This window comes from Anopheles funestus, chromosome X (assembly GCF_943734845.2).
Source record: "Anopheles funestus chromosome X, idAnoFuneDA-416_04, whole genome shotgun sequence".
NCBI classification, from domain to species: Eukaryota; Metazoa; Arthropoda; class Insecta; order Diptera; family Culicidae; genus Anopheles; species Anopheles funestus.
In genome coordinates, this window is record NC_064597.1 from 4,524,312 (window position 1) to 4,546,696 (window position 22,385).

The 22,385-nt window shown below is 42.4% G+C and overlaps 4 protein-coding genes across 6 annotated transcripts; all 4 read left to right on the plus strand.

Annotated features, from left to right (window-relative positions):
• Positions 1–2,794: 2,794 nt before the first annotated feature.
• On the plus strand, positions 2,795–3,855 carry LOC125767281 (uncharacterized). Its single transcript, XM_049433749.1, has 2 exons — positions 2,795–3,149; positions 3,217–3,855. The coding sequence occupies exons 1-2, from the start codon at positions 2,931–2,933 to the stop codon at positions 3,595–3,597; spliced, it is 600 nt and encodes a 199-aa protein (XP_049289706.1). The 5' UTR covers positions 2,795–2,930; the 3' UTR covers positions 3,598–3,855.
• A 2,358-nt stretch (positions 3,856–6,213) lies between these two features.
• Positions 6,214–10,230, plus strand: LOC125761671 (uncharacterized). 2 transcript variants are annotated; one of them, XM_049423165.1, is made up of 4 exons: positions 6,214–6,390; positions 8,193–8,385; positions 8,810–9,118; positions 9,200–10,230. In XM_049423165.1, exons 2-4 carry the CDS (start codon positions 8,269–8,271, stop codon positions 9,272–9,274), a joined length of 501 nt encoding a protein of 166 aa, XP_049279122.1. In that variant the 5' UTR covers positions 6,214–6,390; positions 8,193–8,268; the 3' UTR covers positions 9,275–10,230. The 2 variants fall into 2 exon arrangements, with proteins under 2 accessions (XP_049279122.1, XP_049279027.1); XM_049423070.1 differs by having other exon boundaries at positions 8,197–8,385.
• An 854-nt stretch (positions 10,231–11,084) lies between these two features.
• LOC125761604 (protein singles bar) lies at positions 11,085–12,830 on the plus strand. The gene is made up of 3 exons (XM_049422944.1): positions 11,085–11,640; positions 11,709–11,861; positions 12,152–12,830. The coding sequence occupies exons 1-3, from the start codon at positions 11,272–11,274 to the stop codon at positions 12,227–12,229; spliced, it is 600 nt and encodes a 199-aa protein (XP_049278901.1). The 5' UTR covers positions 11,085–11,271; the 3' UTR covers positions 12,230–12,830.
• Positions 12,831–12,937: 107 nt separating this feature from the next.
• LOC125761864 (uncharacterized) lies at positions 12,938–22,362 on the plus strand. Of its 2 annotated transcripts, none has more exons than XM_049423458.1 (3): positions 12,938–14,022; positions 21,972–22,098; positions 22,185–22,362. In XM_049423458.1, the coding sequence occupies exons 1-3, from the start codon at positions 13,926–13,928 to the stop codon at positions 22,348–22,350; spliced, it is 390 nt and encodes a 129-aa protein (XP_049279415.1). In that variant the 5' UTR covers positions 12,938–13,925; the 3' UTR covers positions 22,351–22,362. The 2 variants fall into 2 exon arrangements, with proteins under 2 accessions (XP_049279415.1, XP_049279505.1); XM_049423548.1 differs by having other exon boundaries at positions 22,188–22,362.
• Positions 22,363–22,385: the final 23 nt, after the last annotated feature.

Here is a 22,385-nt window from a genome sequence, read left to right on the forward strand (position 1 = left end):
TACTCTGTACACGATGCGTTACTCTGTACGGTGCGTGTGTGTGTGTATGTGTGTCTGCACAGTCAATAATAATTTTATGTTACAGTGTTTGAGACTTTAGTTTTTAATTACTTTATTAAACTTACACCGAAATGATACTTTTAATTGCAGGGGTTGTAGAAAGGGTTTTTGAGAACATTAAAGGTTGTTTGAATTTTTTTTCTATCAAATATAAAAAAATCAAAAATATGAAAACAGCATCCACAGTGTAGTTTGAGGTTTTAAAAATTATATACTAAATTACGCATACGATATCTTATCAGAGTACGAATCGCTTATCGAAGGGGGAACTGCGGTGGGATAACAAGTGGTAAAAGTTCATATCCACACTCTTGCCTGTTATTATCGTGTTTTTTTTTCGTTCCCCATGTTTCTAACTTTATGTTTATAATCGCTGTTTTGACCGGTCTTTGGTTGTCGATACACCGTGCGGATCAATCGCTGTTAAAGGCACCAAACAATGTGCCGATAAAAAACAAACTTTTTCAATAAACGTAAAACTCGGACCGAAAGCGAAGACATTCCGCCACGGCAGATGAGCATTTGGGATAGCGTCGTTCTGGGTGCATGCATGTGATTGGTAAACGCGCCACCCAACCCACAAAAGTTTCACGGCCATATGAGTTTGCCTCGCCCCGCGAGCTGGAATGTGGCTGCACGCGTTTCAAGTGCACTTTTATTTTGTTGTCATTATATCAGCGCCAGCGGCTGGCTGGTAGCGGCACAACGGGCTGAATATTACACAAATGACCCGCGATAAACACGGCGGCATCATCACATCGCTGCCCCTTCGCTAGAAGCTAAAACTCATGCTGATGGTAATGGTTGAGGTGCGTCGTCACAAAATGATCACGCTTTCATCGATGTTCCCTTCGTAGTTACTCCATTGGGCACCCTCATGCCATACTAAGGTCGACAATAAGTTTATCGATTTCCACGCCTGCATATCGAGCACCATTTGTGTTGTTCGTGGTGCTTCTTTTGCTTCTGTCGTAGGTGTGCATTGAAATTTGGATTGCATTTGACCACTTTGCACAACGTTCCGAAGTGAGCGAAGGATGGAAAGCAGCTATTATATTTTTTTCGAGGAACTGCCAGACCGCCAGTGCAAGAACTGATAAATAAATAAATACAATTTAAAAAAATAAAAACAAAACAATCCAACTGGATACTCGATGATGAGGGTTTGCATCGGCCGAAAGCTCGGGATTCGATGTTCATGCATTTTTAATTGCTCTCCACATCAATAATAGACGAGAGGCAAACGCGATTTCACATACATCTTGCCGCTCGGATTAGGATTCGTTGAACGTTCCACTATCAGGGTCGGTGTATTATCAAAGGTCGAACTCACGTTTGACACAACGAAACCGACGCTGTCAGCAATAGCTCTATCTAATCATTATCATGATAAACAAAACCATTACATCCGTTTTAGTCGAAAGGTGATGCTATCTAGGCACGATTTGGGGACTCAGAACTGCAGCACGAATAAAAATCCCCTTTTTACAGTGCTGGTCACAAAACGTAGACATGACAGTACATTTTCCACCTAGAGGAATAGAACTCGTTTACGGGGCTAAAGTCTGAAATAATTCAACATTTTCTCAAAAACAGGGTAAGGAACTTGGTTCCTCGAATAACTTCTAGCGCAGACATCTGAGGGCATGGCCGTCCAAGAAGAAAATGTAGCCATTGGTGCCATCTATTGACCACAGGTTAAAGATTGGCGATCCGTTGGATACCGACCGAGTTATAGGCAAAATTTGGTGCAAAAATGAGCAAAATTTTCATGTTTTTTTGAATTTTTTTATTTTTCTATTATTTTTTACTCTTTTTTAATTTAAAGCATTACTTGAGTGAAAAGAAACTCATTGCAACCCATTGGCATTTAAATAAAACAATTTTATTTTTTTTGCAAAATTTCCCAAAAAAATGGCAAGGGGTACCCCTTATGAAATTTTCGAGTTGAAAATTTTTTAAAAATTTTTTTCTGATTTTTTATTCTTTATTTACTTTAAAGCACTATTTAAGTGAAAAGAAACTTATTGCAACAAATTCCCATCAAAATATATCACATTTAAAATTTTTGCTACATTGCTCAAAAATGAGGAAAATTTTGCATTTTCTCAAACAGGGTAAGGAACTTGGTTCCTCGAATAACTTCTGGCACAGACATCTGAGGGCATGGCCGTCGAAGAAGAAAATGTAGCCATTGGTGCCGTCTATCGACCACAGGTTAAAGATTGGCGATCCGTTGGATACCGACCGAGTTATAGGCAAAATTTGGTGCAAAAATGAGCAAAATTTTCATGTTTTTTTGAATTTTTTTATTTTTCTATTATTTTTTACTCTTTTTTAATTTAAAGCATTACTTGAGTGAAAAGAAACTCATTGCAACCCATTGGCATTAAAATAAAACAATTTTATTTTTTTTGCAAAATTTCCCAAAAAAATGGCAAGGGGTACCCCTTATGAAATTTTCGAGTGGAAATTTTTTTAAAATTTTTTTTCTAATTTTCTATTCTTTTTTTAATGCAAAGCATTATTTGAGTGAAAAGAAACATATTGCAACAAATTCCCATTAAAATATATCATATTAATAAATTTTGCTACATAGCTCAAAAATGAGAAAAATTTACATTTTCTCAAACAGGGTTTGAGGAAATATTGCTCCTCATTTGATGGTGTATTGTTTTCCATGACGCACTGTAAATTACTCGCGAGCGTATACAATAATACGAGACAAATGGTTGGTAACACAAACATCGTACACGCGAGCCGGGTGTAACGTTCAGTTGCGTCGTTGCACAAAGCATTAGTAGTGGTTCTGCCGTGCTAGCTAGACTTACCAACAAAAGAAAACATCATTCACAACCATTTTGTACGGGATGACGGGAATATTTGCACAACTTTCACCCGGTTTGGAACCAGGTCTGGCTGGCAAGCCATCTTCCTCCGACACCCATGTACTGGACGTACCGGTAATCGGCTCGACGGTACCGACCACCAGCCCACCGGAACGCTCCAACTGTTTGCGTGCGGCCTGTACCGGGCTGTGTAATATGAACCGTGGTGCCATCCGGAACCGCATGCGACTGGTGCAACTGGTAAGTGGAGCTATCGTACGGGTTCTGAAATGTGGGGTCTAATGCTGATATTTGTCCATCGGAACAGCTACTGTCGATCGGTGCGTTGGCTTTCATACGTCCCCAGTACAACGATGGATTCCAGTGGATCACCCTGTTTGTGCTTTGTCATTCGTTCGTGATTTCGTTCGTGCTGTTCTGGGACCGGCGCTGCTGTGGAACGATTGTCCGTAGTTTGCTGCCCCTGGTTAACTGGCGCCGGCTGGAACTGCAATATACCGCCGGTGTTACGCTCCTACTGTACGTGCTCTCGTACGGACTCATGTTCGCCCACAAGGGATACGGTGGGTATGAAACGTGCAACTGGATATCCAGCATTCTGTCACTGTTGACCGCGCTTATGTACGCCGGAGAAACCTTCGTACAGCTACGGGACATCTACGATGGCCGTTCGATCAACGTACAATAGTTCCGGGTAACTACGCCATCAATCACCGCGCTTGTGCTCTGGTGTAGAAAAAAGAAGATGACCGAAAGAGCGCCATTACACACGCACACAGCAGCGCCAGTGTTGTAATGCTTTGTTTCGTGTAACTTTGATGCAAGCTTTCATTAGCTTTGCATCGTTACCGCCATCTGGCGGTAAACTATATGTACTATTCGACATTTCGTATGCACACGCGTGCTTAAATACAATAAATATTCTATTCGTTGTTTGGGTTTAAAATTCAGTTTTTTTGGTTCCTTTTTTTTAATAATAATTGCAAAAGAGTGTCTTCTCCGAATTAATTCTGTTGTGCTACATTATAATACATAGTATATATAATAAACCATGAACAAACCAGATGCCTTTAGGAAGACTTGTTTGCATAACCCCAATCGGCACCTTCATAAATCTTCGTACTACTGCTACCGACCTGCATTTTCGAATTGAATTTAAATTTAACTTCCAGCACCCGAAAGCGAAGGAGGTTAAAATACTGAGTGCATTTGCATTTGCTTGGTAGAATATGCATCTACAGTTGAACCACTCATAGCACGAAAATAGAGACGAATGGTCGTTGCGGCGGGTACAATCATACAAACAAACCAGTGGGGTTGTTTTTTTATTACTTCCACTGCAAACTTCCGTACGTATGTTGGTGGTTTCTCGAAAGGAAAGCAGATGAAACCGGGAGGAGTAGGAGTTAGACTAGACGGCGCGACAGCCTGTTGCCGGGGAACTCCCCTAAGGACGCTTAACAGGAGCAGGAGTTTTTTTCTCGGCGCTCTACAAGTTGGAGAAAGAACTATAACACGGTTCTTGGTCAATTTGTAACCTTCCTTCGCAAAGCACCATCTCCAAGCCGAATGGGCAATGACCGTGACGAGTGAAACATTGAGTGAAGCGTAACTGTTGTGGACGCACCTTTGTGCCACACCTTCGGTCAACAGCAAATCGCCCTTGGGAATCGGCGATAAATCTCTTAATCTAACCAGTAAGCTGTTGGCAAGCAGAGCGTTTTGTATTTAATCACCATTTCTGTACTCTGTGTTTTCCAACCGATGAATTACCGAATCCGTTAGGAATGTAAACAGCATCTTGCAAAGAGGTAGATGCGTCATCGATTACCTTACACCAACTGAACTGACGAAAGACTTCAACTGAAGCACAAATGATATCACTCTCAAGTGGAATGCAGTTTCGCATGTATTGGAAGTACAATCAGTTAATCAGCACTTCAACAAAATATTGTGTGTATGCCATGAAGAATTTTGTGGACGATATTTAAATGACATCATCATGGAGTCGTGTGGATGTTGGAGGAAGAAGATAGTGAATCGAAAGACCTCCAAAAAACCGTCATACACAAACTGAGTTGTTTGCTAAGGAAACTCCTTCCCGCTCTCCTCCCCCCAATGAAGTCTCGGTTCAAAACCTCAAGAAATTACAACAAGTTGTTTCCAGGGTTTTCCTTTTCCCCATTTTTATCGCCATGTCAATTATGTCCAGTACAAAGAAAACATTTTGATAAACATTCGTATTTTGCAAGGGAAGAACAAGGCGAAAAGCAGGTGCCCAACCCGTAGGACGTGGTGTTGCAAGAGGAATTGGTCACTTAATTTCACTCTCGTTTCAATGCTCCCGCTGCACGATACTCACACAAACACTGAAACCGCGAAGTAACGCAACCCGGTGTGCAAAAGGGAGAGAGAAATCGACCCAAAAATGGAGAGGGAAAAGGTCGAAACTGCCATGAAAAAAAAAGTCCGATGGAAGAGAAGTTCGGTCCTTTTTCCCTTGTGCTAGCATAGAGTAAAAAAAACTCGCTCACACGATCATTCGCTGCACATAGGGTTAGAGTGCGCATGCGAACATACAGCTTATGAAGAAGGCAAGATCCTTCACTGCATTGTGAAGTCACAATATGGGTTTAGCGCTAGATGAAGGACGCAGGATGAACAGTACAGGTCAGGATTAGTGATGAGTAAATTATAAATTTTGCCGGAGTCGGACCGGTCCAACTCCGTCGTCATCTTTGAGTCGGAGTCGGAATGACTCCTGCAGAATTGAGCGGGAAGCGGAGGGAGGGGAGTCGAGGACCGCGTCCTGCAAAATTTAGGGGAGAGGTGGCTGAATCGTGCACTGAATAATTTGCAATTGACCCATGGCTAGTCGGCCGGACCCGGCCGGACTCGGCCAGCCTCAGCCGGACTCAACCGGACTCGCTCGGACTCGCTCGGACTCGGCCGGACTCGGCCGGACTCGGCCGGACTCGACCGGACTCAACCAGACTCGTCTGAGTCAATTTTGGTTTTTAGTCGGAGTCGGAATCAATTTTCCATACGCGGAGTCGGAGTTGGATCCACGATTCCACTCCGGATTACCCATCACTAGTCAGGACGAGATAGAAATAATTCTACCTTGAGAAAACTCTGTCGGCTTGCACTTACAATCAAAGAACCCTCCTTTTTACACGGATTCGCGACCATCACTTTCCGAAACTTCTACCGTAACTATATGCCTTCGGATCCAAAATTCGACCATTTCTCTCGCTCTCTGCACACCGGGAACGGTCCGGCTGGGGGTGCATACGACTTCTTCCAGCCAGCTTCGCAGCACTCAGTCGCTTTTGTACGTTTCGTACGTGTGGAAGGTCCACTGTTTGTTTGCTCTAGTGCGGGTTTTTTTTATTTTGGTGATACGATCCAGTTGCGTCGTTTTTAAACAGTGTGTTGCCGCTGCTAGAACCTGTTCACATTTCCCATCGATCAACTTTTGGTAGTGTATCAATCAAAAAAATACCAGTCCAGCTGTATTAGACATGTAGAGACAAGTGTACATTAAGTTTGATAATTGTTTGAAGAGCAGAGTGTTATTGTCAGGTGCAACCTGTTGGATGTATACCATCGCAAACGATCTATAGAGAACTCTTTTTAACTGAGTCTTTTTAAAATTTGAAACATCAATCGTGTACTAATATGGTAACGGTCATAGCTTCAAACTCCCGCGCTTTCAAATAATGGGGTCTCCGGTAGGGAAAATTCCTACCCCATTACCATCACATCGTCTCCCTACCGCAGGGTTGGAGGCGAACAGGGAAAGTTCTTAAAACACGCGAACAACCACCACCAACACGCAGTTTCACAGTTTGTTTTGCTCTCCCATCGGATGATGTCAGCCTAGTGCTGGGCGTTGGAGTTTTATTTATAAACTCCGCATGTTGTTGCAGTGATCCGTCCGAATGGCATGCATCATACACCCCAAAGTCAACAGACCGTTACGCTGGTGGTCCAAAACCTTGGGTGTTGCTTTTTCAAAGGGTTTCATTCTAGAATCTTTCCGTTGTTTTGCTCTGCAATTGCTTGCCGGTATCGAAGAAAGCATTTAATGTAACAGATTGTGTCCACGGCGGGTGTCCACGAGGTACCGGTACCGAGCGGCCATTGTTCAAGGGTTCGAAACCTTCCCAACGCGACCACGCATCCTTGACACGATTATCCTAATAAGGAGATCTGTTCGTGCGTTCACGCGATATACTACTCCTTCATTCCTTCACGGACAGAGGCTATCGTGATACCGCATACTAAAGATTACCATCATCACTCTTACTCCGTTAGCGGAAGGGTATCGAAGGACTACCACTTTTGAGAAACCTCTGGACATTCTTCAGGTCTATACGATCAGCTTGACCTCCAGCCAGGCAGTTTGTTTCCGGTCGTGGTCGCTTTAGGTCTGACATCATACCATGCGTCATCAATGTTTCAGAGAATCACTTTGGCTCGCAGACGGTGTTTTTGTGAGTTCCATTCCTATTTGCAATCACTGCACCAATCTTATCTTAACAGACAGCAAAACAATGTTGCGTATACAATAGAATTACGACTTCCAGTGTAGATCGGTCACATTTTCCTTTTCCCTGCTGTCATACGAAAATACCACAACAAACGCTTCGTTTCGAATGATGATATTCTTGCGATCGAGAGAAGGTTTTTTTTTTCGGGGTGTGTTTGTCTTGTTTGACCTAAATAGTTTTCCCCCCCCTGACACCCGAATCCGAAACGCATCACGAATCGGAAAAATGATGCCACATGCATATGGAGATTTGTTACTGAATGTTCGCATACTGCTGCATGGGCATGGGCATCACTAACATGGCTTGCCCATTTGATTCTATTCGAAATACCATCGTAGTGATTTATTTTTTTTCCCTTGCTGCGCGCATCACAACGCCCACGCGCGCACCCTATTCATACGGGCTGTAAGCTGTCAGTTGAGTGCATTCGCTTGTTTGGCTGTGTTACTACTTCTCTTCCCCCGGGGCGAGTAACGTATTGTGTAGGAACTCTCTTCGTTTAGTATTTCTTTCTTATACACCTACCACACAGTGTTGTTGTTCCACTCGACCACAGATCTATTGTTTGTGTATTCTACGAGGCTTATTAATTAGCTAGCTAGCTTCAGACATTCGGGATAGGAACTTTGAACACTAGAAATGATTTCTAGACTATTTCTTCCAATTCCAATAATGTATGCTTAATTTTTTACAAATCTTTTATTTCCTCTCGACCTTCCTGTTCAAGACAGCTTTTAATTGTTAAAAAGCCCTAGCGAAGACATACACCACCTTTGTGTGAAGGAACACGCATTTGCCGCAAGATGTCGCACTCGGTCGTTATAACGCGTACAACCACCACCACCACCAGCACATCACATGTTGTGCTCAACACAGGCTATCTTCGTACAACGCCCGGCCTGCTGAAGCTTGCCCAACTGGTATGTACACTAAACTCACCTTGTGTCTACTACAGGTAGTCCCCAAGGTACACTATTATAGCAAATCCAGGTGTAATTTCGTTTGACAATTGACAGTTATAGCATCAACTTCATTCGGAGTTCGTTATGTATTCTCCTTTTTGAGCGATTTTTTGAAGAAAAACATTCAAATAGATATTTAAAAACTATTTCTTTCAACTAGAAGACATTATCAAAAAAAATTAACTTAAAATTTGCTTAAAATTTGTGCCATAAAATAACAGAGCGTATAAGAGGTACCGTGTATCTCAGGGACTATCAATACCTGCAACAGTAATTCCTTATCTCATAAGGAGAGTCTCAGATAAGATCCCCAAAAAAAATGTTTTTATAAAACCAAGGATTTCCAACACTAATATAACACTATTCTCCGTACTCGCCACAGATTATTGGAGCAGTAAATGTTGGTCTGGTTGCGTACTACATACGGCGCTACCCAACCTCAGGTCTGCCAGCGAGTGCTGAGTTCTTCTTCCTGCTGATGGCCGTTGCCTTCCTGATCGGGACGTTCTGTCTGCTTGCGTCCTGTCTCGTATCGCTCAGTACCGGTGGTATCATCTCGAAAACGATTTACGAGCTCGTCTATCATACGATCGCCTTCCTACTATACCTCATCGCCTCGATCATGCTGCTGGTTGATGTCACTAACGGGCGGTACTATCACACCATCAAAGATGCGTACATGGCTGCCGCGGTAAGCATGATCACATAGCAGAATGGAACCGTTTGGCACTATGTCTTATTGAGAATTACTGCATTTTTGTTTCTTCTACAGATCCTTGGACTGATTGTGTCCGCACTCTACCTCTTCAGCGCACTGCTCGCTCAGCGTTCCTACAGAGGCATCTAAGGATATTGGCGTTTCTCGTCCAGTCTTCCATCAGACATACTACTTCCATCTCATCCGCGAACTGAACTGTTCCCTAATGTGTCTCCAACACTCCTTCGCAAAAAGGAATTAAATAATCAATGAAGACTTGCGGTGACAATTAAAAACGGCAGACAGCAGATCGGTGCTTGTGTGTGTGCGATGTGTTCGATGCGATAGACTTCCTTGTTCCGTGTGCACGCCTTAATATTCCAAGTTTGTCCGCTACCCATCCCATTCCCTTTCCCCCGTTTGCCCCGTTCAGCTAAGTGTTTCTAACCAAGGTCGCATTTCGCGCCGAAGATGGCGTTTTGTTGTTTAATTACTTGCTCTAATCTCATAAACGCTTGCAGGCTTTTACGTCGATGTCTCAATGTTCTCGTGTGTATGATTGATCGGTGTGCGCGTGCGCGTGTGTGTGTATGTACAACGGAAACTAAATTTACTCAATGTTTACCGTACGCTGCTTAACGGAATGTACTTAGGGTATGAGAAAATTAAACCCAACAAACAACAACAAAAAATGGACGATACAGAGAGCAGATTTGTTTTTGCACTATTTTTTAACTAGTAACAGTATTACACATTTCATAAAATTTTATGTCACATAATCATTCATTGTCTATAAAATAAAAACAAATGAAAGAGAGAGAGAGAGGAAGAAAAAAACGAAGGAAACTTTTTCTCATACCCAAAAGGCAGCGGCGCTTAACTGTATGTTTCCAGTGTGAGATTTTATTGCCTTATTTGTTTTCTGTTATATTTATATCTTACAGTTACTGTTTAAATCAAGTTGTCCTTCTCTTTTGTGCGTCCAGTGAGACAAGTTTGTGTTTGTTTGTTTCTTTTTAATATAATCTAGAGCGGTTTTGTATGTTTTAAGCAAAATCGGAAGAAGATTAAATAAAGATGGGTTTTAATATAATAAAACAGTCAAACATTTTCTTGTATTCTTAATTTGTTTTTTAATTTAATTTAATTCTTTTTTTTCATTTTTATACTTAACTTTATTTAACTTTATATTTTATTGATAGTGATTTATATTTAATCGATGCGTGCTATTTCTGCACAGTAAAACATTTTCTTGTGTTCTTAATTTGTTTCTTAATTTAATTTAATTCTCTTTTTTATTTTTATACTTAACTTTATTTAACTTCATATTTTATTGATAGTGTTATTCATTTAACGTTTCATTACATTTGTTCAATTTGATGTGATTTTGTAAAATGGATTTCTACTTTGTATCAACTTGTAATTTTCTCTTCTTCGAGAGCAACATTCCTGTTGTCGTTCGCATGTTTAAAAGCAAAATATGATTCCGATGACACATCCGATCGTACGTCTGGAAGTTTGTTGACTTTCACTCTCATGTCTGGCTAGGGTTTAGTAGCGGACTGGAAGAACATCAAATACAAAAAAAAATATATTTAAAGTTATAAATAAACACCACTGCATCCCGTACACAAGCCGGGTATCCTAGACGACGAAATAAAAACAACTGTGCACTTCCTTCCGCTTTGGGTGCACGGGAATGCGCATTTGTTTGTAGGAAGGAGGAGGAAAAGAAATACGAGAAAATCTCTGCAGATGATGCATGCGCTACGAATCTTTGTGTGTAATAGGGTCGATGATGTCTCACATGTGTTCCTTTAGACGCATCGCATCGACAGCACATCTGCGTGCGTTCGAATAGCGCCCTATAGGATGAGGTACACGCACGATCTGCGTGTGGTATGCGCTTGCGCTAACTGCTCGCAACATTTGTTTTGAGTTCTATTTTCGTTACACCGCACTACACCTTAACTAGCAGGGAGCCCAACGCGACGACGCCCGGTACGAAGATACCGGAGCGGAATACGCGTCGCAGGAGGTCCTGTCTGGTAGGGTTTTTGGTTTGTAAGATGAAGCTGCTTCACGGCAGTTGCTTTACGATCGACACCGAGAACGGTTCGTGACTTGGGACGTCTGGCCGCACGGGTATGCCCTCGACAGTGATACGAATGCCGGTGACCGGCGGCGGCGGTGGTGTTGGTGGAGGTCGTGGCGGTGGAATTCTGAACGAACATCGGAACCGTGGCTTACGGATCGGATGTTGCCGGGTGTGCACGTGCTTTAATTTAGAATTCTTCGTCTCGAAAAATGGTATCCTGAAGTGTTTTGAGCTAGTGCTGGGCTGGTTCTGTCAAACGATGCTAGTCCAGTTCGGGATGGACTCGGCAAAGGATATCGGCGAAGCGTTCTGGGGCTTCCTGACGACCTGCTCTGCCTTTCTGCTCACTACCACAATCCTGCTGCTGTGCTACACAATATCGGCCCGCACCTTTCATCTCGTCCGACAATCCATTTTTGTGAGTATCCAAAGTAAATTGGTGACTTCTTGTCCGTATTCCCTTCATCATCACCTCCACACCAACAGGAAGTGGTCTATAATGGATTGGCGTGCGCAATGTATCTCAGTGCATCTTCCTACCTCGGGTTTGCGGTGAACGTGTTTCTCTACCCAAAGTTTCTGATGTTCAAAACTACCGGCGGTATTCACAGTGCCTATCCAGCGATGACAGCCGTATACGTGAGTTTTTTGAAAAAGAAAAAAATTGTGTTACAATCATCCATTTTTCTCACCTCTGTTTAAGTGTTGTTGAAATTAATTTCTGCTTTCAAAATTTTCATTCCCAATTCCATCCTATTACCCATCCTGGCTGATGCTCGACACAATATTTTGTATTTCTCATTTCTAAAAATAATGCTCTTTACACCCTCATTTAAAAAAAAACCTATTTTCCATACAAAATAAAAACCAAAACGTTCTCTTTCCTGTGATGATTGCTTTACAAAAAAAAAACAAATTCTTACCAAAAGTATATGGGAGGTATCGTGGGACTTGTGTACGGAGTTGACGCCTTTGTTGCGTACCGTCACCTCAAAGGATTTACGTGAATGACGCTCCAGCGTTCGCTGGGACTTTTACTCCGTTACGCTTCCGAAGCGTTACATTGCAGCCCAACAGGCGCAAACTGCTTTATTGCTACTTTGCCATTTTTATATCGCACACGTACGTGTGCTGTTATATTAGACTGGATGCATTTATTATTATTATTCTGCAAGCGTAACTATCTCTGTAGGTGTAGAAAAAAAACAAAGGAAACTTAGTACCATAAGTTGATGTATTTTATTGAATAAAAGTAATTATCAATTCGCGTCACAAACAAAACGCTCAAGGAGGGTATCAGCTTCCAATTTCCCTTTTCCTTCCATTTATCCTCCCCCACCCCCGTTAAATTTCTCACCAGAATGCGCGGTGAAAGCGTTAGCGTCGCACAGGACGCGCGCACACGGTACGAGAGAAACGCATCACGCCGTTGAGCGTAACGCATGCCGCGACGCGTAGCAGAAGGTTGGAGAAGGACAGGCGCACAGGCGACCGATATTTCAACCGGCATCGTACCGATCAACATCTCAGTCGATCAACAGACTGCACCGGATGCTGATCGTGCGCGTGTTCGTTCTGGCGTAAGGCGCGTGTGACGATTTTTTTTTTGCAACAAAAAAAACAGAACATTCATCTACTACTAGATAAGCAAAAACAACAGGTGAACAAACAAAGGTCTAAAGTGTCGATCAGGATTTTATTGCTGATTTTGAATCGTTGCAAAATTGTGAAAAAGTGGTGAAAATATTTTAACGGAAAACCCCGAAAAGAGTGAGCTAAAATTCAATTTCCAAGTGTCGTCCTTCGCCCAAAATTTCGTAGTGTTCTCCTTCCTGTATCCTACGCCTAGTCAGTACTTTACGTTCAGTTTGAAAAAGTTATCTCTGGAGGAGCAAAACAACAATCCTACTACAAACCCAAAAACCACCACGCCAAGCAACAATCAAACCGTAAGGTTCATCGCACAATCAACAAAACCTCACCACAGAAAAACAATAACGCACAAAACCGACGGTAAACGATCGGAACTTAAAGGCAAACAAAAAGAAAATTAAGGGACAGACGCGCAAAACTACGCAAAATACACCATACAAGCCGACCGAGATTTGTCGCTCCTGGTGGCCAGTGACATTTCTATTAATAACGAATTCTTTCCCTTCTCATTGCTCGGCCACGACCGTGATACGTACTCTCGCCGTTTGCCGTAAACAAAAGCGTGTCGCAAGCGTTTTACAATAAAAAAAAAACAAATCAGATCAACGGACGTACTTTCGGTGCGTATAGAAACAAACTCATCATCGCTCAAGAGGCCAGGAGTGTCAAAGTGTCGTACGACAAGACGTAAAAACACATGTGAGACATCGCTCGGTACGTGTGATAGGATTTCCCCCGGAAAACCTTGATAAAGTTCACCCGACAACCCGTAGATAAATCCCCCTGCCGGAACGCGTACGGGGCATCGTAACTTGGGACAGAGTGCTCCACACAAAACTCGCTCACCTTCAGAGTGGGCATCGGGTGGGAAATACTCCAATTCGCGTATACACCTAGCTGGGTGGGTGTGTGAAGCTCTTCGGCAGGTGACCCCCAGGAAGTTACCCTATTACCTTCCCAACTTCCCCCCAACCTCCTCATCTCGGAACCAAAAAAAAACCCCGGTAGTGGAGTCACCGTCACCCGAAACTCGTCGATTCCGAAGCTGTGATGGACCTGAACGAGCTAGATCTGCCGGAGATGACCGAATCGGACCTGATGCAGGCAGCGGCCTACACCGCCAAGCTGGTCGGGCGTGAGAGCGAAGGTAAGTGGCGTGTAATGACAATGACCATTAAGTAGCGGGCCACCCGTACACCATACAGGGTGAAAGCGACCTTGCCGAGAGTTCGCAGTAGATCGAAATCAAAAAAACGCAAGGTGACGCAAACGCCCCACGTTCAGGGACTTTCCATTACGCTACGGGGGCGGTTTTGTAGCATTTTCCTCCCCCCTCCGAAAAGAAAAAATTTCCACGCAAATACAAGCGCATCGGTGTTCGATCGTTTGATCGATCCGCTAGATGGCGTGCGATCGCGTGGTTTGCGCGCGTTCTATTCGCCGCGTGTCTCACGTTGAGACACCGGTGAAAGTGATGTACCGTTTTCGCGAGCCGTTTGTTTGCAAACGGTTCTCCCATTTTGGGGGGGGACACCACCGATGGGTGGGTGAGGCACAAAAGGGCTCCCCCCCCCCCCCCCCCGCGGGAGGGGGGGTTGAAGCAATTATTATCATTATCAAACGCCAGCTCGCTTTAGAACGTGCAAATATGTTTAACCAACACCCGGAGGGGAGTTCTATTATTCTACCGGCTCTCCTTGTTTTGCTCGATTACATACCTTTTTCCTTCACTCACGCCGTAACTGCGCGCGGTCGAACACCCTCGAGCCTGGCGGTTTACTAACAAAAGGCCAACCAGCTGGATCAGACCTGTTGGAAGTAACTGCGACTGTCAGGCGGAAAGGCGCATTGTTATTCCATTGCTTTACCCTCGCCAAGAATGTCATTATCAAACGCAACGCAGCTTCGTGAGCGAAGATGCCCTTTCACTAGCATTGTTTTGTGCGCTTTTTTCTGTGTTTTTTTAGAGAGATATATTTGCACGACAAAACAATACGCTTTCGCGGAACGTAACATTCCTTGGGATGTTTATCGCGCTTCGGTTGTGCTGTAAATAATATACTAATTTGTATACTAGCTTTTGTTTTGCTACAATTATCCGGGTGTATTTTTATCCGTGCTACTAAGGAAAAGATAGTCTGTTTTTAGTACAATGTACTAAAAAATGAAACATTTTTGCTTCTTTTTGCAACAATAACTCATAAAGTAATAGTTTTCGAAATACACTACTATTTACTAGAAGAAGGAGATGTAGCTATTATCCGTGTTATTCGTTAATTCGGTCAGATTCGTATCCCGATGAGCACGGATGATCGGTGTTTCCACGTTTCTTCCACTCTGACAGCATGATTAATTGGTGTGTTTTATTTGCTTATGGCATTTAGATCTTTTACGACGAAACGTTAATGTGCATTCGTTTCGTAGTTTGGAATTACCCAGATAATCCAGGTACACACCGGTTTACATGATGTAAGCAGATGGATGGAGGGGGGGGGGGGGGGCGAGTATGAAAGTGAATGATATAAGGTAAACTACCACTTAGCTGATAATTTTGCAAATTATTACCTTCACCTTTTTGTGCTTTTCTACACGTTTAAAATAACATCCAGTGTTATCACACACCTGACCATACAGCACGAAGGGATTTTCCATTTTGCTATAAAAAAGTACATTTATAAACAAACAGTGCGCAATTTCCTCGTTGGGTTGTTTTGCTACACATTTTCCCCGCCGGTGACAATTTACTGTGCACTGAATTTCACCACCAAATGGTTGAATCAGCTGTTGAATGACGAGCATTAGGTGCACCAAAAACCAAAACACAGCCTTCCATTGTTCCACTGGTAATCCAAATGGAACGGTACGTGGGAGGGACGAAGGAAGGTGAGGTGAGTTCTCTTTTTTTTTGCTATATACAAACTCACAACGCACTTAATGACATGGGTGGATAGCAAAGAGAAGAAAAAAGACACAAACGTGCGGTACAAAAAAAAGAGTTCAACCAGGTTTGCAAATTTGACCGGTTTTTTTTTGTTTTGGGTATGTTTGATTTCGAGCAACAATCGTTTCGAAGCTCCCATTCGAGGCATGGCGTTGTGAGCGCACTGGTTTGAGATTACGAACTGATAATGATGCTACTAATGCTATGGAGATGGAGTCATGCAATAGTGCATACGCAACACCATTTAATGTGCATGCGAGATACCATGCATGTAATTGCAGCATTACTGTGATTCTCCTAAAAAAAATAGAGAGAGATAAGGAAATATAAAGAAAAGAAGAAAGAAGATCGTTTGTTCCAAATTTTAAGGTGATCATGGTGCGGAGACACAATTATATTCGCATTTCGCGATATATCCGAATTAATTCATTTATTTAGGGCAATTATATTTGGTGAGACATCGTAGAATAATATCATTTTAGGATCTCATAATTCCTTAGGACAACTAATGTAGACATTAGCCGGAATTCTGCAACGAATACCTTGGGAAAATTGAATTTCGGAGTTCTTGAAAGGTCACAACATGCAAGATATTTATATTGAGGAGCTCCGAATCTTGAGAGTTATAAAGAATTATAAATAATTTGTTCAAAACATACTTACAAGACTTTTTGAAGTTGTATAATGTGTCCATGTCATGGATGTCATAACTCCTTAGGATTATTAATGTAGACACTAGTCGGAATTCTTCAACGAATTCCTCGGGGAAATTGAATTTCTGAGTTCTTAAAAGGTCACAACATGCAAGACATTTATATTGATGAGTTCCGAATTTTGAGAGATATAAAGAATTATAAATAATTTGTTCAAGAACATACTTACAAGACTTCTTGAAGTTGTATAATGTGTCCATATCATGGATGTCATAATTCCTTAGGATTAGTAATGTAGACATTAGCCGGAATTCTGCAACGAATAAATGCAAGACATTTATATTGATGAGCTCCGACCCTTGAGAGTTATAAAGAATTATATACAATTTGTTCAAGAGCATACTTACAAGACTTCTTGAAGTTGTATAATGTGTCCCAAGAACTATGATAATTTTCCAATTTTTTTCTTTTATTTTTTTTGTTGAAGATATTGAAGATATTGAAGTATCTTTAAACATCAGAGTGTAAATTTGTTAAACTCATTACTCAATTAAAAAATTATACCCAAAAACTCCCTCAATACAGTTCCCAAAGCAAAGTGATAACTCACGATCGTGCCGATAAAATTGTTAGATTGTTTACCATCATGCGTTGGTAGGCATGATCGTACATATCGTTTTAATAGGCAGGTTGGGATTCTCGTGCATCATTCCATAGTGTACCTATCGCTTGTGTGTGTGTGCATTCCATCCAACATTACCCAACACTTTTCATGAGAGAGCGAGAAAGAGTACGCATCGCAGCACGAAATATGGTTTCGCTTTTGGCGATATGGGTGTCGTGGGTCACGTGTTTGAAGGTAACCCTCCCGTCGGGAGTTTGAGGAGCGGTTATCATATACCCCGATCCCGATCGTTATCGAAACATCCAGAGAACCGATAATCAGTCGGGGTAAGATCCCCGGGTCCCCCCAAAATGAACGACATCATGGCGCACGCTAATTCATCGCAGCAGTGGTCGAGAATCGGGGCACTCGGTGGGATACCGGGAGGGTTTTATCATCTGCCGGCCATCTGTACCGACCGTACCGATGTGTTTATCGCTTTTGCTAGTTGCGGCGGGATGACGAATGAACAATGGCACATTTAGCGAGCACGCGGATCCGGAACGTTCATGACGTCTGGAGCGCATCCCCGGTGTCCCGGAGGGCGTCGTATCTACGTACGACTTTATACACCGCTGACTTATAAATCAGCTAATCGAATTCGCATGCGTTCCCCCCCGCTACGAGTACGTCCCATACAGATGTCTTACGGGATGGATTAACGATGGATGGCACTTGCCGGCTGGAGTGGCAACTAAGAGCAAACAGCATAACACGACACCCAAGTCGCTCTGTGGTGCGTCAGCGTAAAAATTGTGCATAACAGGAAAGGGAGGGCAAAATCTCAAATCTTCTCCCATCTTTTCCCCAATCATTGCCTCCCCAACCATTTTTCCCAAACAAAACCTTAACCATCTCGTACTTCAACCACTTGAACTGGTTGTTCGAGAACGTTCCAACGATTTTGGACATTCAAAACAACGTCCAATGTTGGTTGGGATAGATTTGTGCGGGATGCAATCAATTTGAAGTTTTGGCTTCTGGAAGAATTCGTGGCGCTTAACACGATGATTGCCGGTTGTGGTGAAATCGCACAGCCAGATTAACCGTACAGGAAGTCGAGATGCACTTGTAACGCTCACTGATGTCCCCAAATGTGTAAAGACGCTACGCTACAAAACCAAGAGCATGGAGTATGGCATTAATGGTACCGCTGATGTTGCTGATACGCGGACGGCTGTCACGGAGTAGAACACTTACCGGGAAGTAGTGCCTGACGTACGTCTAAAGCGCTCGGATGCAATCTAGATCAACTGGATACGGATAGAATGTTGGACGATCGAAGTCAAGTCTCAACCGTGCACCACGACCCTAATGAAGTTGTCAGGTGTAGTAGCGCGACGTCACACTCGCACTTTTAGCGTGTCAGTCTTGCGGCGGAAACCTTGAACCCGGTGCGGTGTGCGACGGTAGCACTACCAAAACCGGGCAACCGGTTCAGACTCTCAACACACTCGGGCAATACGCTCAAGGATGTTTCCCCGCCTTAGAATGATAAATTCGAGCAATCGCTTAAAACCGCGGATCAAAACAAACCTCCCACCCGCAAGATCGCCGACTCCCTATCCCCGCAACTATTGGCAAGTTTGACGCGCGGTCAGTGACTGTGGTGGGACCTCCGGAGGCGACAAATGGCAACTAATTCCGCCACCGCCATCTTGTACGTCCAGCAGCGTCCTTCAAAACGGTACGTGTGAGAAATGGCTGCACGCGTGTTGACTTCTGTCTGTCAACGTAATGAGTGCATATTTAACGTTCGATAAACAAACCGGGCCTTTAAGTGCAGCAAGCTCCTGCCGGGGCGTTGCCATTTTAAACCAATATATGTATAAACCTCCAATATCCCGATCCAAGGATTGCCATCAATCATTTTGAAGAACGGGGTGCATTGAAGTTTCACGCTACGGTTGGATTCATCTCCACATTCTGTAACCTTTCCATGAGATTAATTTCCATTTTGCAACACACATTGTTTCGTTGTGTTCCGCCCTAACTACCCTACCTACCCTACCAGACAAAGCTTTGCAGACCGCAAAATTCGTAAGGATTCTGTCAGAAGAAGAAGAAGAGAAGAAAAAACATTAAATCTCAAATGTCGTCCGGAACGAACATTACGATAGAGCACCTGCACGGCCCTGGGGTTGTCCCAAAGTGGTAAAACTGGGGCTTCCTACTGGTGTAATAGTGCTACCATTACAAACACGAAATGGTACACCGAAGAGAGAGACACCTACGGTGGGAAAACTGTCATATAACCGAAGGTCTTCTCGCTTAATGCACTGCATGTTAACTTCATCTGCCGTGACAGTTGCTCTGCACGCATGCATACGCGTGTGCCACGGATCGTATTCCGTGCCGAAAGCTCGCTAAACGTTACAGAGGCAGTTGAGTGGGCAAACTCGTTCAATCAGAGCCGGTACGATATCATGAATTACGTTAAAATATTATGCTAACACGTTGGTGCCTAAAACCTCACTAGTGTGATCAGCTGAGCAAGTGCTTTTTTCCACGATGGAGAGCTACCTCCCAAGAGCTACCGGAGAGCTAGTTCTGTTCAAAGAAAATAATTACTGTTTTTATTTGGTCAACTAAACTATTACATTGACCAAGTAGCTCTTTTGCAAGAGCGGAGCGCACCGCTCTCGCTCTCTAAAATGTGCGGTGCGCTTGAGGTAGCTCCATACGGAGCGCTGCACGCAGGAGCGATTCCTGCAATACAGCTACCTCTTTTTCCCGTGGGCTGTGCGGGAGCGGGAGCACAATAAGATGACCGGAGCGATTGAAATACCTTTTTCGCTCTTGACCCACTAGCTATAGCCCTAGAAAATTTTCAAATTTTTAGATTATTTTTATTTTATGATTATTTTTTATTTTTTTTTTCATTTAAAGCATTATTTGAGTAAAAAGAAACTTATTGCAACCAATTGGCATTAAAATAAATCAATTTAATTTTTTTTGCAAAATTTCTCAAAAAAATCGTAAGGGGTAAGCCTTATGAAATTTTCGAGTGGAAATTTTTTTTGAAATTTTTTTCTGATTTTTTATTCTTTTTCTTATTTAAAGCATTATTTGAGTGAAAAGAAAGCTATTGCAACAAATTCGCAATAAAATATATCACATTTAAAAATTTTGCTGAACTGCAGAAAAAAGAGGAAAATTTTACATTTTCTCAAACAGGGTAAGGAACTTGGTTCTTCGAATAACTTCTGGCACAGGCATCTGAGGGCATGGCGGCCCAAGAAGAAAATGTAGCCATTGTTTTCATCTATCGACCACAAGTTAAAGATTGGCGATCCGTTGGATACCGACCGAGTTATAGGCAAAATTTGGTGCAAAAATGAGGAAAGTTTTAATTTTTTTTTTGAATTTTTTGATTTTTTTATTATTTTTCATTTTTTTTTTATTTCAAGCATTGTTAGAGTGAAAAGAAACTCATTGCAACCCATTGGCATTAAAATAAAACAATTTAATTTTTTTTTGAAAAATTTCCCAAAAAAATCGTAAGGGGTAAGCCTTATGAAATTTTCGAGTGGAAAATTTTTTGAAAAATTTTTTCTGATTTTTTATTCTTTTTCTTATTTAAAGCATTATTTGAGTGAAAAGAAAGCCATTGCAACAAATTCGCATTAAAAAAAAACTATTTTTAAATTTTTTGCAAAATTTCCCAAAAAAGGTAAGGCTATAGCCTTAGGAAATTTTCAAATGGGAGCGCATCGCACAATTGCTCCTGTGTGTAGCGCTCCGTACGGAGCTACCTCTTTTTCGCGTGGGCTGTGCGGGAGCGGGAGCACAATAAGATGACCGGAGCGATTGAGGTACCTTTTTCGCTCTTGACCCAACATTAGTTGTGGCTCTAAAAGCAGTACGACCCTGGTACACTTCTTGCCCCTTTATATATGCAATCAGCTGCACGAGGAAGTGTTGCACGCTTTTGTTAAGTTGTAGCACTTGCTTAAATTATTTATATCAACTCCATTTCCATTCGTTGAAATCCTGTACGAATGAGGTACAATTCTCTTGCATCAACACCTTTTTATTATTCCGTATATCAAGAGATAACCTCCACGGAAAGATTTATACTCTTGCGCATACTTTTTCATGCATTTGATATCATTCAACAATGAATATAGAAACAAATGCACACGTTATTGTAATTACGAGTAAAATGAATTATTAAAATTAAAAAGAGTAAAATTAATACGATTTGCATACATTTAAAAACGTATTCATTAGTACGGCTAGCTGCACACAGATGGCACTAACTGGAGAAAACTTCATTATTGACATATAGATGGCACTAGCAAATTTGTTTTATAACTTCATTGGACAACAGTTAACTGAATGATTAGATTACTTCTTTTTTTGATAACAAATCGTACAATCTCTTACTTTTTTTCTGTTTTTGCTAACATAAATCATTTGGAAGCAATACAAGCAGACCCTTTTTAAATGGATAAAAAACAAAAACAATTCAGTTGGCATAAGCCCCGCGAGTGGCGACGCACATTAGCTTGCTACGACAATTACGACGATAGGGCATCATCACTGGAGGCTTATGTCGCATAACGCATGTCTTTATTACGATCAGGCGCCACGCGCAAAAACATGCCATTACATGCCTGTCGATACGATGCGCCCTTCAACAATGCGCTAAAATGATAATAATCTTTGCCAATAATTAACTTAATAATCAATTATCGTAAGCAGGGACAATTACAATTCTGATCCAACGGAGGTAATGAATGTCAGTGAAGCGAGGTACGGTTAGTTGACCCATTGGTTACTAACAGTGGTTATACGTTATCTTAACATTTGTTTTTTTTTCTTACAACCAACAGTACCGATGGTGTCGATGGATGGTGAAGCCCACCCAAACATGACACTGGCCGCCGTGGGACTCGGTGTACTTGTAGCATTAATCATTCTCCTCACGCTGATCGCTTTCATAACACGCCGTGAGCGAAGGTAAGCATCATCCGAAAAACCGTTTTGATAGTTGTCCTGAAGTTAATCGCCTACACTATCCAATTATTTCTTTTATCTCCCAAAAGCAGCTCCCAAGCGAAAGATCCACAGCAAGATATTACCACCAACATATCATCGGCACCGGGAAGGACGAAACCGATTGAAGCGAACGTACAGAAACCACCGACGGGACCACGTTGCGTGACGTTTGCGAACGATTTCGAGCTGGTGGATGTTGTTACGCGTATGTGATAGGAGGGGGGGTTGATAACCGTGAGAAGAAGGGG